The 15,067-nt window shown below is 42.3% G+C and overlaps 2 protein-coding genes across 2 annotated transcripts in view; both read left to right on the top strand.

Moving 5' to 3' along the window:
• Positions 1-595: 595 nt before the first annotated feature.
• LOC118790000 (monocarboxylate transporter 9-like) lies at positions 596-8,749 on the top strand. Its single transcript, XM_036546783.1, has 6 exons — positions 596-938; positions 2,202-2,437; positions 4,377-4,520; positions 5,727-5,822; positions 6,200-7,066; positions 7,288-8,749. Exons 2-6 carry the CDS (start codon positions 2,233-2,235, stop codon positions 7,470-7,472), a joined length of 1,497 nt encoding a protein of 498 aa, XP_036402676.1. The 5' UTR covers positions 596-938; positions 2,202-2,232; the 3' UTR covers positions 7,473-8,749.
• Positions 8,750-9,459: 710 nt separating this feature from the next.
• The window catches only part of LOC118789798 (protein FAM13A-like), a 32,097-nt gene continuing 26,489 nt past the window's right edge, over positions 9,460-15,067 (top strand). Inside the window, exons 1-4 of the mRNA XM_036546442.1 lie at positions 9,460-9,681; positions 10,707-10,884; positions 11,006-11,215; positions 13,537-13,717. Of these exons, the coding sequence (XP_036402335.1) occupies positions 9,652-9,681; positions 10,707-10,884; positions 11,006-11,215; positions 13,537-13,717 (599 nt within the window). The 5' untranslated portion in view covers positions 9,460-9,651. The remainder of the gene's footprint in view (positions 9,682-10,706; positions 10,885-11,005; positions 11,216-13,536; positions 13,718-15,067) is intronic.

Raw genomic sequence — 15,067 nt, 5'->3', positions numbered from 1 at the left:
TTACTTATCAACGCTGCAGTAGCACTCGTTCTGATACTGTGGACAGCATTGAGAGGCAAAATATTTTAATGTGTCTGTCATAATACACCCTGCCCTTCTCTGGTCATATTTCTTGTTTGATTCACTCTTCTCTCATGTTTAATATCCTCACAGGTTAACCCTTTTAAACAGTCTACACAACGGTGCAACATTGTAGACACAAAGACTGCGTTTTCCCATGCTTTTGAGTTTGTTTGTTTGTTTTTTAATTACCATGTTCTGCATGCTGATTTTACTTCATAATTGTATTTTAATGTTAGTTTCTTCTCGTTGTTTATAAGAAGCATCTCAGTATAAAAAAAAAGTTTTATTTTCACAAAATAAAATAACATGATTTAACGCTTTATCAACACGGTCGACAATCAAGTTAAATTCTTCATTTTAAGCAAGGGCGGGTATGTCATACGAACAGCTTTGCGGATAATTCCTCTGAACCGTTCAGTGCAATTTCGAGCCTCTCAGCTCGTTTCCTTCCCTCGCTCGGCGCCCAGTGGTAGCACATGCTTAGTACATCGGTTGTTATTATTGCCATCATATAACCGGTTTTGACTGGACCGGCAGCAATATCAACAATGTACCCGACACTGCTCATAGTCATACTGTTCATATGCCATCCATCTCTGACAGAACTTCACAGCAAACTTTTACCGTCGTCCTGAGCTTGCCAGTTGAAGCTTTTTTGCCAGTTGAAGCTACTATGCTTAGATTGCAAAAAGCCGCAACATATTTCTTCCATAGCGAACGTACACAGTGCATATAGATAGTCATTTGCTTTCAGCATTTTAATTGGCATGATTTTTAGGTAGAAGCAAAGTAACAAAAAAAAAATCTCAGAAGGTACTTTTTCAACGTGAGACTGACAATCCATCTGGGAGTATTTGGGATAGCGCTCTGATAAGGTAAATACAATTAGCAAGAAATTTATTCATTTTTATATTTATCAAAATGCATGTTTTAAATAGAAAATCGAATTGTAGATGGAAGGTTGCATGACAGATTTTCAGATGTATCGGCACCCATTTCCACTGTTTAGGTAAAGCAACTTTGTCGCATCGCAGTATTTGCCGACCAGCAAGAACAGCTTCAAACCGGTTCCTTTTTTCAGCAACAAAGCTGCTGAGCTCAATCGCTCATGAGCGCAAAGCGGCTGTACTGCACACGGACCTCAGATTTTGCCTAGATGCATAACATGCCATATGATGAGATGCTTTCTGTTTACGGTCCCTTTGTTTTGATGAAGTGATAACCAAATCAGTGTGCGTGCGAACACAGCTATTGCCTTTGCTCACGACACAAGTCATCTTAATGTTGTGGTGATTAATGCCGTTTGTTTGTACTGAAATTTAAAAAGGTAAAGCGCAAACGTTAGACATTTATAGTCTACGACCGTAAACGACATACATTGGGCCAACATGTCTGAACCTCTGTTGTTTTTTAAATATTTTAAATGGATAATTCCAGGTTAACATCCTGATGGCCATCTGCGCCCGTGACTTTTTATCAGGGAAAACACTCGGTATTTTCAAGGTTTTTTATTATTATTTTTTGTTTGTTTTTGGTGAGTGATAAAATGTCATTACATAATGCGCGCAGATTCTTTTTATACTTAGCCGTGCGTGGAGTGTAGTACTCAGGACTGGAGTATTATGTGGTTAGGTAGAGGTACTGAAGGTTTCAGTTTCAGAATGATACACTAGGCAAATTCGAGGCACCGCGTGTGCAGTCACGCCGTAAATCATGAACCCGACAACATCAGAGATGGGCGGGTCGAACAGACATTAGACGTTAAGACTGAATAATTGCTGCAGGAAACTGAAGGAACGAGCATAAAAAGGCGGACAAGCGTGTAGAGTAGGCTGTCAAGTCCCGCAGTGTCGCCTCTCTAAGGTGTGGTCTTTTACGGGACGAAATGGGAAGGCACAGGAAAAACAGCAAATCATTTAGGAAGTTAGGCGGTGAACTTAATGTAAGCTGACCAGGCATTAGTATCCAAGCCCCACACTTGAGAATGGATGCTTGGTAAGTATTCATATTTTGTCTCTGTACATTCTTTGTTTAGATTGCTGTTTACTATTGTATCTGTTCATGCTCATGAAATGTATTTATCCAGATATTTAACCTATTTTCTTCTCTCCTTTGTCCTTGTTGACTGTTTGTTGTAGAGGGTCCTGTTGAGATTGTAAGCGCTGGAGGATGAGTCCACGGGTATCTGAGAAAGCCCTAGATGGAGGCTGGGGATGGGTCATCGTTGTGGCATCCTTCATGGGCCAGTTTCTCGCCTACGGTTCGCCCCAGTCTGTCGGAGTTCTCTACCCTGAGTGGCTGAGCACTTTCCAGGAAGGAAAAGGGCTCACTGCCTGGGTTGGGTCACTTGTGTCCGGTGTGGGACTGATTGCAAGTGAGTTCACTCTGCATGACAGACCGTCTGTGATGCAATCAAAGTGGTAGCACTCCAGTCATCTTAATCTTATAAGTTGCATACATTCATATCTTTTTTGCTGAATGTTAAGCAAGAAGGTGATATAGGACCTTTATCAAATGAAGTATTTATACTTTGTAGTCATCGCAGAAAGTGTCTTTCAGTGACACTTGCGATATTACTCTTGCTGCTGAGCAGCTTAATGTGACTTGGGGACACTGCTCTTGTAACCTTGAGCAAGGTCCCCCACTTCAGTCGCTTTAGTAAATATCCAAATGTATAATGTCAAAATATGTAAATATGTAAGCTGCCCTGGACAGCAATGTCTGCGAGGCAAGTAATATTTTGTAGAGTAGCAATTGGTGTGACGATGACAAGCAGTGTTATTGTAACTCAGAGAATGAACTCTGGTGAACTAGGTTTGAGGCTGTAGTCAGGGTAGCCCCGGCAAAACAGAGGAAAAAGTATCGGGTGAGTGGCTGTCTTTTCCCCCACCCTGGCTGTGTGTTTTGAGAGGTGTGTGCTGCTACAGAGAGAATGAACACAGTGCGTAGATCTCAGTTTCACTGACATTGCAGAGCTTTCTGAGGGAGGAACGGCTGATATAGATCTCTGTGGCTCCTTATTAATTTCACCACACACTGTTTTGATTATCACGATGACATCAGTCAGCGAGGCTATCATGCCAGGATAATGATGCTGAAACACTTGAATGTGATCTCCAAGAGAGAATGGAAGAACAGAAAATTGGGATCTCCTGCAGTGCAAAAATTGGGGGGGGGGGGGGGGGGATTGCCTTCAATGAGGGCTCAATTTTAGCTCACAATACCTAAGGCTTAAGGGATAGCCAGTGCATGATCCAGAGCTTTTTACACAGATATACGTGATTTGGAGAGTCAATTCGCAGCAGAAGCCTTCTGGGTTCTGTTTATTATGGAGACGATGGACAGTATTGCCTTCTCATTTTATTATTCTCTTGCTTTATTGCTAATGATGATCTTAAAAGCTAGAGCCAAACTATTTCTTAGTGTACAAATATAATCCGTGACACTCCTTTGCATCACTGTCTTGCCGGTGATAACACAGATATTTTGCTTAGTTAGACTCAACACAGATCTCAAAGCACAACAACAAGAAAGAGACATATCAAAAAGCTATATTCATAATGAAAGTTTAAACAAAATGTCAATGAAAATAGTGTTTACCTGTTTATTTGGATAGATTGGGCACAATTATGAATTAGACATAGATTCTGAATGAAAATCTTTTTTCTTTTCACTTTTATCTTTTTTGTTTCACTTCTGCTGGCTACCTTGCAAGGCAGCTCTTATATGGGTAGAGTAGAGCAGGTATATCCTGAACAGACGTGCCAGGCTTTGATTTGCTGGTGTTGATTGATGCCTTATAAGTCGTTATCTGATACTGAGAACTCCTGCTTGCTACTCTTGGCCAAAATCCCTTCCATTTCCAGGTTTAGTGTGACCTTATATGACCCTTACTAAACTTCTGAATATGCAAAATGCCAGTTTGCTAAAAGTGGCCACACAGCACAGAGAAGATGAAAGCCATGGCCTCTGACAGCGCTTTCCACAATCTATCATTTCTTCTTAAGTGTGTGTCCTATTTATGTGGGGAACCACATTTAGGTCCTCAGGCCACATGTTAAACACATATGAATGAGTGCCAGAAGTCTTGCAAATATGATTCAGCTGTTCTCACTGGCACGAACTTTCCAGTGTAGGGAAGGGCAACCTATACTGTGTACGGTATTGCATAACGACTCATGTGTGAAAGGCATCCAGACACTGCATATGGTCTCGTTTTAGCTATTTGTTATTTTCTTCTTCTTCCTTCCAGCAAAGTCAGGACACTCCTGCACATTTTTAACGGGACGTTGCTCTGCTCTGTCTGTGCGCAGGCCCCATCTGCAGTGCCTGTGTCAGTAACTTCGGTGCCAGACCCGTCACCATCTTCAGCGGGGTGATGGTGGCGGGGGGGCTGATGCTCAGCGCCTTCGCCCCCAACGTCCAGTTCCTCATCTTCTCCTACGGAGTAGTTGTTGGTACGTGGAGTGCCTTCCGCTCTCTTGTTTGTGAAATGCGAGTTGAAGTCTGACAGCACAGTGGTAGTGTAGACAGTGCTGAGTCAGCTTTGTATGTGGAAAATGCTTGAAGTGCCACCAGTGCTGAGTCAGCTTTGTATGTGGAAAATGCTTGGGATGCCACCAAAGATGCTGTACACTTGTTAGTCATGCAGACACTGTAAACCTCGCAAAAACCAGAATTCAGTCTGCCAAGGACTGTAAGTCAAATGAGCAACAACAACAAACAAGTTAAAAACACAAAATTCTGATTGATAACAAAATTAAAAGCTTGAAAGCATGAGCGTCAGTATTGTAAAAAAATGCTTGCTCTTTTAGGGCAGACGGAAATCACAACAGAGAGAATATATGAAGTAATGTACGCAAGGTTTGGGTAGCAGTGTAGGTATGTGATGCCACTGGTCCCATAGAGTGTGTGTGTGTGTGTGTGTGTGTGTGTGTGTGTGTGCGTGCATGTGGCTGTGTGGGCATGTGTGTGTATGTGTATGTGTGTGCGTACGTGTGGGTGTGTGTGTGTGTGCATGTGTGTGTGTGTGTGTGTGTGTGTGTGTGGGGGGGGGAGGGGGGGTGTCTGTGTGCACACACCCAGCCAGGCCACCAGACAACATCAAGACACATTATCTAATACCCAGTGGCAGCTGCCCAGTGCAGGGGGGGTGGGCCTCAGAGATGAACGGTGTTGACATTGCACTTAGAAATGGCAAGGGCATACATATTTAAAGGACAGTGTTACAGTTTAGATCAGGGCTACTCAGCACCAGTAACTGGCTGTAACCCAGCAGGGGTTATGCCTATTTTTACATCACAAACACTGTCAGAACTGGGGAGGGAAGCTAAATCGGTTGAAATAAAATTAATAATTGGTTTATCAGAAGGGTGAGGGTCTTCCTGGAATTAAAGTCTGAAGACAGGGACACGGTGGACCTGTCTGCATAATGTCAATTCATTTCATTGTTATGTTCTGCTTGGGTCAATCAAAATAAAAAACAGCAGTTTGCAGCTATTAAAATAATACGATTTGCTATCTACAATTTACTGTTACAGTGGCTACTAGTATAAATGGTATAATGGTAAATGACTGTCAGCTTTTGTTTATTTAATAAAAGTTATGCTAGTTCTGTTGAAAAATAGTTTTTAATCAAATGAGATGTTGTTTGTGTTGCACAGGGCTGGGCTGTGGACTGGTCTATGCAGCCACTGTAACCATCACCTGTCAATACTTTGACACAAGGCGTGGTCTTGCCCTTGGAATCGTAACAACAGGTACCACCACTTCTTACTTTTTTGTGGGGGTAGAGGGTGGGGAGTCTGTGTGCGAACCGTTTGCATTCACGTTCATGTCATTTTTTGTTCATATTGTCATGTAATGCAAGTTCATAGACATTATGTTTGTTTGGAGTCCTTCTCAATCACCACTAGGGTAGCAGATGTATTATGCCCAAAAACTTGCATCCAATGAATTTTGGATTTATTTTCCTCATTAGTGTTGTGGTTTTTCTTTCATGTTATCAGTGTGCTTTATTATCTGCACTTCTCTCTCATAATTTGTTGAAGGCTACCTTTAACTTATTCAGCAGTTTTCCAGGATGCATGCCAAGCAACGCAAAATTAATATTTCACTTTCCTCCTGCTGTGTCCAGGTACAAGCGTGGGCGGGTTCCTGTATGCCACAGCTAAGAAGGAGCTTATCGAACTCTTCGGACTCGAGGGCTGTTTGCTAATCATCGGAGCTCTTTCTCTCAACCTCATGGCTTGTGCTGGACCAATGAGACCCCTGCATAAGCCAGGCTACTACCTCAAGCAGAAGGCCGCGATCGAGCGGACGGAGGAGCAGTTGTTTTCTCAGCCCGAGAAACTCCAAGCCCCAGAGGACCCGGTGAAAACCACAGCCGGAACTTCCAGCAAGAGCCTTACTGTCAAAGACTTGCTGATCACCGTGGACGCTAAAGACACTCTGGCTTATGACAAGAGCGTCCTGGGTAGCTCGGCCCTGGTGAGGATCATTAAGAAGAAGAGGCAGGCCTACACTAAATACATGCGCACCACGGGCGAGTTCCTGCAAGACCGGGTCTTCGCGTCCCTCTGCGTTGCCCTCTTCCTCTTCAGCCTCGGGGCGTTCCCCCCCGTGCTCTTCATGGAGGACGTGGCCCAGAGCCAGGGGCTCATCGACGACATCAGCGTCATACCCCTGGTTTCCATCGTGGCCATCACCACGGGGCTGGGCAAACTGGTGCTGGGCATGATGGCCGACCTGCGCTGGATCAACAGCATGTACCTCTACGCCTTCACCGTGGTGGGCTCGGGGGTGGCTCTGCTCATCATTCCGGTGTCCAAAAGCTACCTCGCCCTCCAGATCCTCTCGGGTGTGGTGGGCTTCTTCTCTGGGAACTGGTCCATCACGCCCTACGTAACCACCAAGATCGTCGGGATCGAGGGGCTGACCCAGGCCTACGGAATCCTGATGTTCTTCGGAGGTTTCGGAATCATGTTTGGACCTCCAGTTGTGGGTATGACACGCGCCTGCGTCTTTCTCAGCAAGCTGCCCTTTTATTTTAAGTCAACACTTCAGCTCTGATTTTAAGTATGAAATATTAGCCTTGTGTTGGAGAAGTATACCGTGTCACGAGATATGTAGCACATATAATAATTGTGGCTCTGGAAATGGTGGGTTTGAGTAGCTCTTGATTCTTTACTTAAAGTCTCCTGTTTCTTTCTTCTCTGATTACAGGCTGGTTCTATGACTGGACCCAATCCTACGAAATTGCATTCTACTTCAGCGGAGGCTGTGTCATTCTGGGCGGACTCTGCCTCTTCCTTTCCACTCTGTCTTGCTGGGACAGGAAGAAGAACGACAACCCGAGGCCTGAGATCCAATACACCAGTAACTGTGACAAAGTAGCCTCTGTTGCGTAAATGATGGTTAGCTTTAATGTTGCTGTCGTGTGACTTCAGCAACGTCTACCAGTCAGGCCCTTCGAAACTGGCTTTTTTTTTTTTGGTGTTGCGCACATTTCGGGTGGTTGCTTTGACCTTTGTCGAGCTGACATTTTATATACTTGAGACAACGGTTGTGAAGTTGAGTAGCCTTTTTCCACCTTGAATGCATTTTCCGTCCACACAGGAGCCTGCAGTGATCCTCAATTTTCCTTCAGTGTCTTCAAGTTACATTATTATGGCCTGATTTTTAAAGGCTTTGATTTAACAAGACTGTTTGGATATGCATTAAGTGTCTTTTTAAAAAATGCAGTCCAATTTAAATGTCATTCGCATGAAACTTATTGACCACCCTATCAATCGAAAAGGTCAATGGAGCTTAGAAGTAATAGACTCTTAAATGTGCTGCACTTAGCTTATACTGAGATTTAGCATTTTTATTGTTATTACCATTCAAATTTCAACCTCTAGAAGTCCTTGCATATCCACTGATATGAAAACAGTAGGGAATGCACTTTTCTGTTCTCATTTAATTCTAGCTACACATTTGTTGTCTTTTTATTCTGTTGCCTTTTAAAACATTTTGTCCCCTGACATCTCACTAAAGCACCACGACTTTAGTTTATTATATACAGTAAAAATGCCTTACTTTAAAATGGTAAAGGTAAGTACACAAGCAATCGATCAACCAAAATCATTATGATTTTCTGTTGTTAATGTTATACCAACATGGTGCATATTTTCCTGCAAATCTGTCTTGGAAAATGTAATGATCATTTGCTGTAGAATTTCATGAGGCTGGTCCTGTTGTTTTTGGGGAGGGTCTTTTTTTTTTTTTTAAGAAAAAATTTTGTAAACTGTCCTCAAATGTACCAACCTGTGTAGAGTTTTTTTACATGTACAGAGCCAGGTGATAGATATATGGTGATTTAAACTTTGTTTAGTATTACTTTTTAAAAGAAGGACACAGGTATTGATGTTTTACTTGTAAGATGCCTGCAAGGTTTAGATTAAAATCGCCATAAAAGCTTGTCTTTTTCTGACACTTGCTGCAATGTGATTGGATTCCGAGAAATTGGTTTATGTATGTGAGATCATTACAGCACGCAATTACAATGTTTGTGACTGAGACAAATTTGGAAAGAATATACAAGCTTTTGTGAATTCCCAATTTGTCTGTGGAGAGTAATTGCTACAGTAGGCTATTTGTTTGCTACAATGCCGTTTATGTTATTGTTATTTCTTCCTGATGAAAATAAGTGCCAATAAAGGAACAATCACTTCTTAACGCGTGCTAGAATGGGCATTTATTGTCGGTATTTTGTTGGTAGCAAAAGACTGCTTGAACAAGCAAACCGCTGATACATTAAGATTTTCATTATAGGTAGGATAGTGCGCACGAGCGTAGGCTATTTAATGTTCCCTTCTGCAAATAATTGTTTAGAATGGAACGAGAGAAGCGGGTGAGCACTTTTAAATGTAAACACAAGATTTATGTCTAGCAATAGTTGGTAGGTAATTATGTAATTATGTACATCACTTGGTATGGAACATAACCCGTAAAAGTTAAAACATATCACGTAAAAGTATTTCCACGCTCCTGGATTTTGCGAAAGTATAAGAAGAATGTAATGACATTATACATATTTGAAAGAAGGCGTTATTGTGAATCGCTAGTATTAGTATTCATTCGTATCACTGCACTTTATCTGCGTTTCAGCTGCTCGTAATTTGAAGGACACCAACCAATGTAAACATTGTACCCAAGTGTGCCTAGCAGCGGACAGGCTGTCTTGTTAATCACACCAGGGCTCGTTGATATACCCTCGGCTCAGCATAAATCACCATGGATACAGAAACAAAGTGTGCTGGGCGTAATTATTTTTGGTCATGTGACTAGCAACGTGTAAACAGAGACTGATAAAAATCTTGCTTTACTTTAGACCGCCCCTGGCACCGTTGAAATTGAAACTCTTTATATCTTAATATACGAGGAAGAGGATGGCAGCGATTTCCAGTCGGTTCGACTTGTTTATGCAAATTGCTAAAAGTCAAATGCATATCCCGAATATTTGATGTAGCGAGGGGAACGCTGCTAAAAGGGAGGGGAACACCCCTCATTCGTGGAAAATGGAGCATTGTGGTTTACAGGTCTAAAATGGGAACAACCGCCTCATTCTCTCTCTTTGTAAGTTCATTTCTGTACACAGTACAGTTTCTTCATAGCTAAAAGAAAGTTTGTGCCGCAGCTTTGAGATCTGTGCTAAGCAACCACTCCTCAAGCTTCGTGGTTAGGGAGATACTTTCAAATAATACTCTCGTTCTCTTTGTTGCGTGTCTTTTAACAGTTATGAGACCGGATGTCTGTTGCATGTGTCTTTAATTTCCCCGTCTTGTCTCTGTTCTACGTATTGACACGAAAATGGCTTATAAAATCTGACCTACAAAAATGAAAAGTTTATTTGCGATATCTTTATGCGATAGCCATGCTTCCATGCAATTAATTTTCAGGTATCTTTGAGACTGTTTAAAACGCGCGATTAAAATGCAATGACCACCTTCATTACAGCCCAAAGTGCAATATTTATTTATTAGAAAATGAAATAGTGCAAACTGTCATAAATACAACCGTTCATTACACTTTGTAATATGTTTTTTTAAATAATCCATTATGCGTAGCCAGGGTAATGATTGTTGAAATGCTTTCATTGACGCACGGAGTAAAGCAAAGGATGTTTCGGGGCTAAGATTGTATATTGAACAGCATTGGCGTAAAAGAGAAAGGCTATTTTCTAGTTAAATCTAACAAAAATGCCGCTCTTCAGGAGGCGAATTTGCCCAGTAATACACGGGGTTGTGTATTTCACAGCAGAGGTACTGCTGTGCCGGTGTCCGTGTGCTGTTGAAATGCATCTACTTGCATGTACAAGTTTCACAGTCCACAACCATGCTGCCAATCAGCACCACTTGCATCCATGTTACATTCCTGATGTGGTTGTCTAAAAGGTTTTGTGGGACAGATTTGCTTGTATGCATGATGCACTGAGGGAAATTATCACATTTAAACTGGAAAGGCAGTGGCTAAACTTTTCTGTTCTGAGGGCAAAAATGGGAAGATACCAGGTGAGAGGCATAAATATTGAAATAATCACACCAGTAAGTAGTACAATGTCACAAGATCAAGTAATTCCTGTCACTGTATGTCCCTCTCAGAAGGTAGCCTCATCTGCAAAAGTCAAAAAACCCAGTCCAAAGGTACACCCACAGCCCCCCGCCGTGCAGCCGAGCCCTGTCTTTGGAGTGTCCCTGGAGAGGCTGAGGGAGACAGGACGGGTGGCGTGTGGCATCCCCCAGGTCCTGCGACACATGGTGGAGTTCCTGGACAAACACGGTATGACCACATTTATGAATCATGTCTTCGCATTTAATGGTGTTGCCATTATGTTGTCATAGATTGTTCTTTATTCTGGAACAATTTGTGTCATTTGTGTCCCCTGGGGTTCTTTCCCCAGCTCTCCAGCAGAGGGGGCTGTTCCGGCTCAGTGGCTCAGTGGTGAAGACCAGCCAGCTCAGGGCCAGGTGGGACAGTGGGGAGACCGTGGACCTGAAGGCAGATGTGGATGTCCAGACTGTTGCCTCCCTACTCAAGCTTTTTCTGAGAGAGATACCCCAGGCTGTCATCCCAGATCCCCAGCACACTAAGATGGTCTGTGCTTTCAGAGGTATTCCAGCTAACACGCTCATACAGACACATACCAGAAATTTAGTTTTAGTTTTAGGTACAGCACCAAACCTGAAATGTTCACTCATGCAAACAAATATGTTCCAGTCCTGGGTTCACCAAACATGAACCAGTAGGCAATGAAGGGAGGTGAGTAAAGGTGAGAAGTTGTCATTTTTGGGGAGGTTATGTATTAGGCATACAGCAGTAATCTGGATCAGCTACACAGCCTTGGTAGCACGGGCAGTAAAGCGAATGAAGAGAGAGTTGCAGTGGTCCAGGCATCTGAGCCTGAACCAGCAATTAAGCAGAGTATATTGTGAGGGATGGATTCCAGGTGTTAGTAGAGGAGGAATTTGCTGGCCCTGTTCACTGACACTATTGGTTGTTGTCCAGTTACTCTTGGCTGTTGTAAAGTCAGTCAGCCTTGTGTTGGTCATTGTGATGGAGAGACAGAGGACTTGGCTCAGGTGTCCATCCACTGTGAGATGTATGCAAGGTGATCGAAGATGCACGAAGACACATGTAAGTCAAAGGGGGAAATTAAAGAAAGAGCTGAATTTCATCAGCATAAAAAGGATAGGAAAAGCTATGGGAGGAATTGAGGAAACCGATTTTGTGTAAATTGAGAACAACAGAGGACTAGGTAAAGAGCCACGGGGGACTCCAATGGACAAATTCCAAAAGGTTGATTTAAGACCTCTCTCACCTGATAGGACCATCAAAAGAGGTACGGTATAATTCTGTATAGCTTGAGATGCCTATCTTTGCTAGAGCTGAAAAGAGGATTTCATAGCGAAACTGTGGCCACAGATGGGTCCAGAGGGATCAGTCCAAAGGGAGAGTTTTCTTACAGAATCAAGTGCCTCTCTGACTGTGGTAGAATGCGTTTTGTAAAAATAACCAGCTTTGAAGCCAGATTAGCTGTCATCATTCTCACGAGAACACAGTTCAGTTTGTTAAAGTAGCATGTTCAAGCGTTTTTTAGAGGAAAACATGGAAGAAGACCAGATGGTTGTTCTGCATAGCAAAATGATCCAAAGTAAGTTTCTTGACCCAAACATATTTGAGGCGAGATGGACCACAGCTGGTGGTTAAGGAATGTTGACCCGGAAGTAGATGAAAATGATAAATCACCTCAATGGTCTGCACATGAAATTGTGCCCAGTGAACAGGTGGTTAGTTGGTAAAACAGGAGAAAGTCTGAGATATCAGCATCTGTGTAGTGGGAGATATTGCAGATAGAGGCTGGTGTGGGCATCAATGGGCAGGATACTTCAATTCTGGGATGCAGAAGTTGCTTGGAGACACTGTGGAGACGCTGTGTTCCTCACTAAAGAAGGTTGCAAAGTCATCTGCAGTGAGAAAAGAGAGGGGTGGAAGTGAATTGTTTAGAGAAGAGAAGGTAAGTTTACGTAACAGTTTACGTGGGTTAGAGGGTGATGATTGAATTTTATTTGGATCAAAGGAAACATATGCTGATGAAACAATACATGAAAAGACAAGAGGGACTGATAGGTAGACAGGATGGGCAGGGATTTGGGATTTCCTCCACTTTCTTTCCACTGCTGACGGTTTGGCACATCCTGTTGGTTACCATAGAATGTATCAGACTTTTATGAACTTGAGAAGGATTCTTCTGTTGTCTTGGACATCAAAGGCCAGCAAGACCATGGAGAATGATGGAGGAAAAGGGGAAGAAATTAATACAAATAGACAAACTCCAGTCATTTAGTTTCAGTGGTTCAGTGCAACACCAGCTCTGGCACAACAGTCTCTGTCTATAGTGATACAAAACACAGGAGGTCACAGATTTTTCAACGGTTCACAGCCTAGGCTATAATTCTCAGTTGCCTTCATCCTAAAATGATCTTTTATATTTTACTGCAAATTTCATTTTATGATTACTTATGCAGTTCTGGATCATGTGCTGCTTACAGTACACCTTTACACATCATTTGACAGCTGGGAAATACATTTACAGTCAATGTTGAAATCTTGCTTGTACTGAAATGTATAAATAGAAGAAGGTTTTTGCTCCAACAGCTCACAGGAAATGTTCTCATAAAAGTGTAGTCTTAGAAGGTTTTTCCTCAAAAAAACAAATATTTCATTGACCTAATGCACCATGACCTGTCCATCCCAGCAATCTTGAAACTGAATTTCAGAAGAAAATAGGACATCAGTTCAGACAATCTGATGAAGATGTTGAGATCACTGAATTTTTTTGTCATTTTTGTTAAGTTTATGTTTTCAAGTGAGGGATAAGCTTTTTCTGAGGTTGTACTAAAATTTTAATAAGTGGGTATATTTTTTTTGCAGGGTGTATGGACAAGGCAGAGTTAAACTGTATCCTGAAGGACAATTTGTGCAGCCTACCTCAAGACAATTACAGCATTCTCTCTTACCTGTTTGACTTCCTGTTGAGAGTGGCCTCCCACAGTGAAGCCAATCATATGTCTGTGGAAAACCTGGCCACAGTCTTTGGACCTTGTCTATTCCAGTAAGTATCTATATTAACTCTTTTGGAACCAGAGATGTTTTGAATAACCTACGGATGGAAAGCAGTCAAATGTCAACTTAAATATCAAGTGCCCTTTGAGATAAATTTAGGAGCATAAAAATCATGACTCGGATCTCTTTTTTTCATGTAGGTAAGGTCACATAAATTCTTGTCTGCACATTTCAGCACATGAGCTCTCAGAGTTCATGTGCTGAAAAATGTTTTTTTTTTTTTTTTGTAGATTTTTAAAAATTTCTTTCAGTATTTTTAAGAAACTTTCAGTTTTGGATGGTAATGGCTTCACCCTTGGTATTCCCTACTTGGGAATGCTAAGGGGGTGTGTCAGGCAGCAGACAAGTCAGCTAATCGTGTTTGTGGGCTGGCTTATGAAGTCACCCTTGTGTGTAAACAAATGTGACCTCAAAGATGTCCAGCTGTCTTGTGGAAAGAGTTTTATATATGTCATCCTCACCCTGGAAATAGCCGCGCCGCACTGCTGGGACATAAATCCGCGGCGTGCTTTCAGCAGCTGAGAGCGATGAGGAGCCGAGCGTACCGCCGGGTTATGCTCAGCCTGGTCGGGGGCCAGCGTGCGACGGAGCGAACTGAGCAGAACCGCTGTGACAGCATAGTGCCGTAGACGAATCGGCAGCCGTCCTAATGCCTCTCACACGGGTCCCCCTCGTTTTTGATTATGTAAGCGTTTAGCTGCGCTGCATGTCCCCGTTGCTCCCGTGTAAACAGCCTGTTTATCGTAAACATTTCCCGTTTTTAGGTCAAGGTTTAGTTGCGACATGACATGCGGTTCTAAACCGGGCTGTAAAGTAAGCGGTTACCACAAAGCATAACACAAATTGGGTACATTTAATCCTTTCTCAATGAACTCTTTAGGTTATTTTAGCTCAAGCTCATGCATTTACAGCTGTTGGATTTTGTAATATTAAAACTCACATTTGACATCTGCTTTTAATTTCCATTCGTATTGTGTTTTTGTTACTGTAAACAACAGGATTGTGAATGGATTATAACACTTACAGTCCTGTATTGACCTAACTGTTATGCATCCTTCAGCCATTGATCCCATGTATGCATCTCGGGCATCAGTAAATAACGTTGCATGTTACAGGCTTACAGCTCAGGATAAATGAGTTTAAACACGGTAACAGTGTGCCAACATTTGTTTTAATTGCAGTTTACCACATTAAGTTGCAACTGCTTGAATGTCTCTTGGAGTGTTACATTACATTACATTACATTCATTTAGCAGACACTCTTATCCAGACCAACTAGTAGCACAAAAGAACAGAAGTGTATCCATTCAAGCTGAATAAACAACAGTGTCAGACCAGG

The sequence above is a fragment of the Megalops cyprinoides genome, chromosome 15, assembly GCF_013368585.1.
Source record: "Megalops cyprinoides isolate fMegCyp1 chromosome 15, fMegCyp1.pri, whole genome shotgun sequence".
Taxonomy (NCBI): domain Eukaryota; kingdom Metazoa; phylum Chordata; class Actinopteri; order Elopiformes; family Megalopidae; genus Megalops; species Megalops cyprinoides.
This window is presented reverse-complemented; position numbering and strand designations above follow the sequence as displayed.

Excerpts from the sequence above, each read along its gene's own strand:
- LOC118790000 (XM_036546783.1), top strand. The coding sequence starts at position 2,233 with ATGAGTCCACGGGTATCTGAGAAAGCCCTAGATGGAGGCTGGGGATGG. Across the intron at positions 4,521-5,726 it reads CTCCTACGGAGTAGTTGTTG|GGCTGGGCTGTGGACTGGTC; the intron begins GTACGTGGAGTG and ends TGTGTTGCACAG. Across the intron at positions 5,823-6,199 it reads CCTTGGAATCGTAACAACAG|GTACAAGCGTGGGCGGGTTC; the intron begins GTACCACCACTT and ends TGCTGTGTCCAG.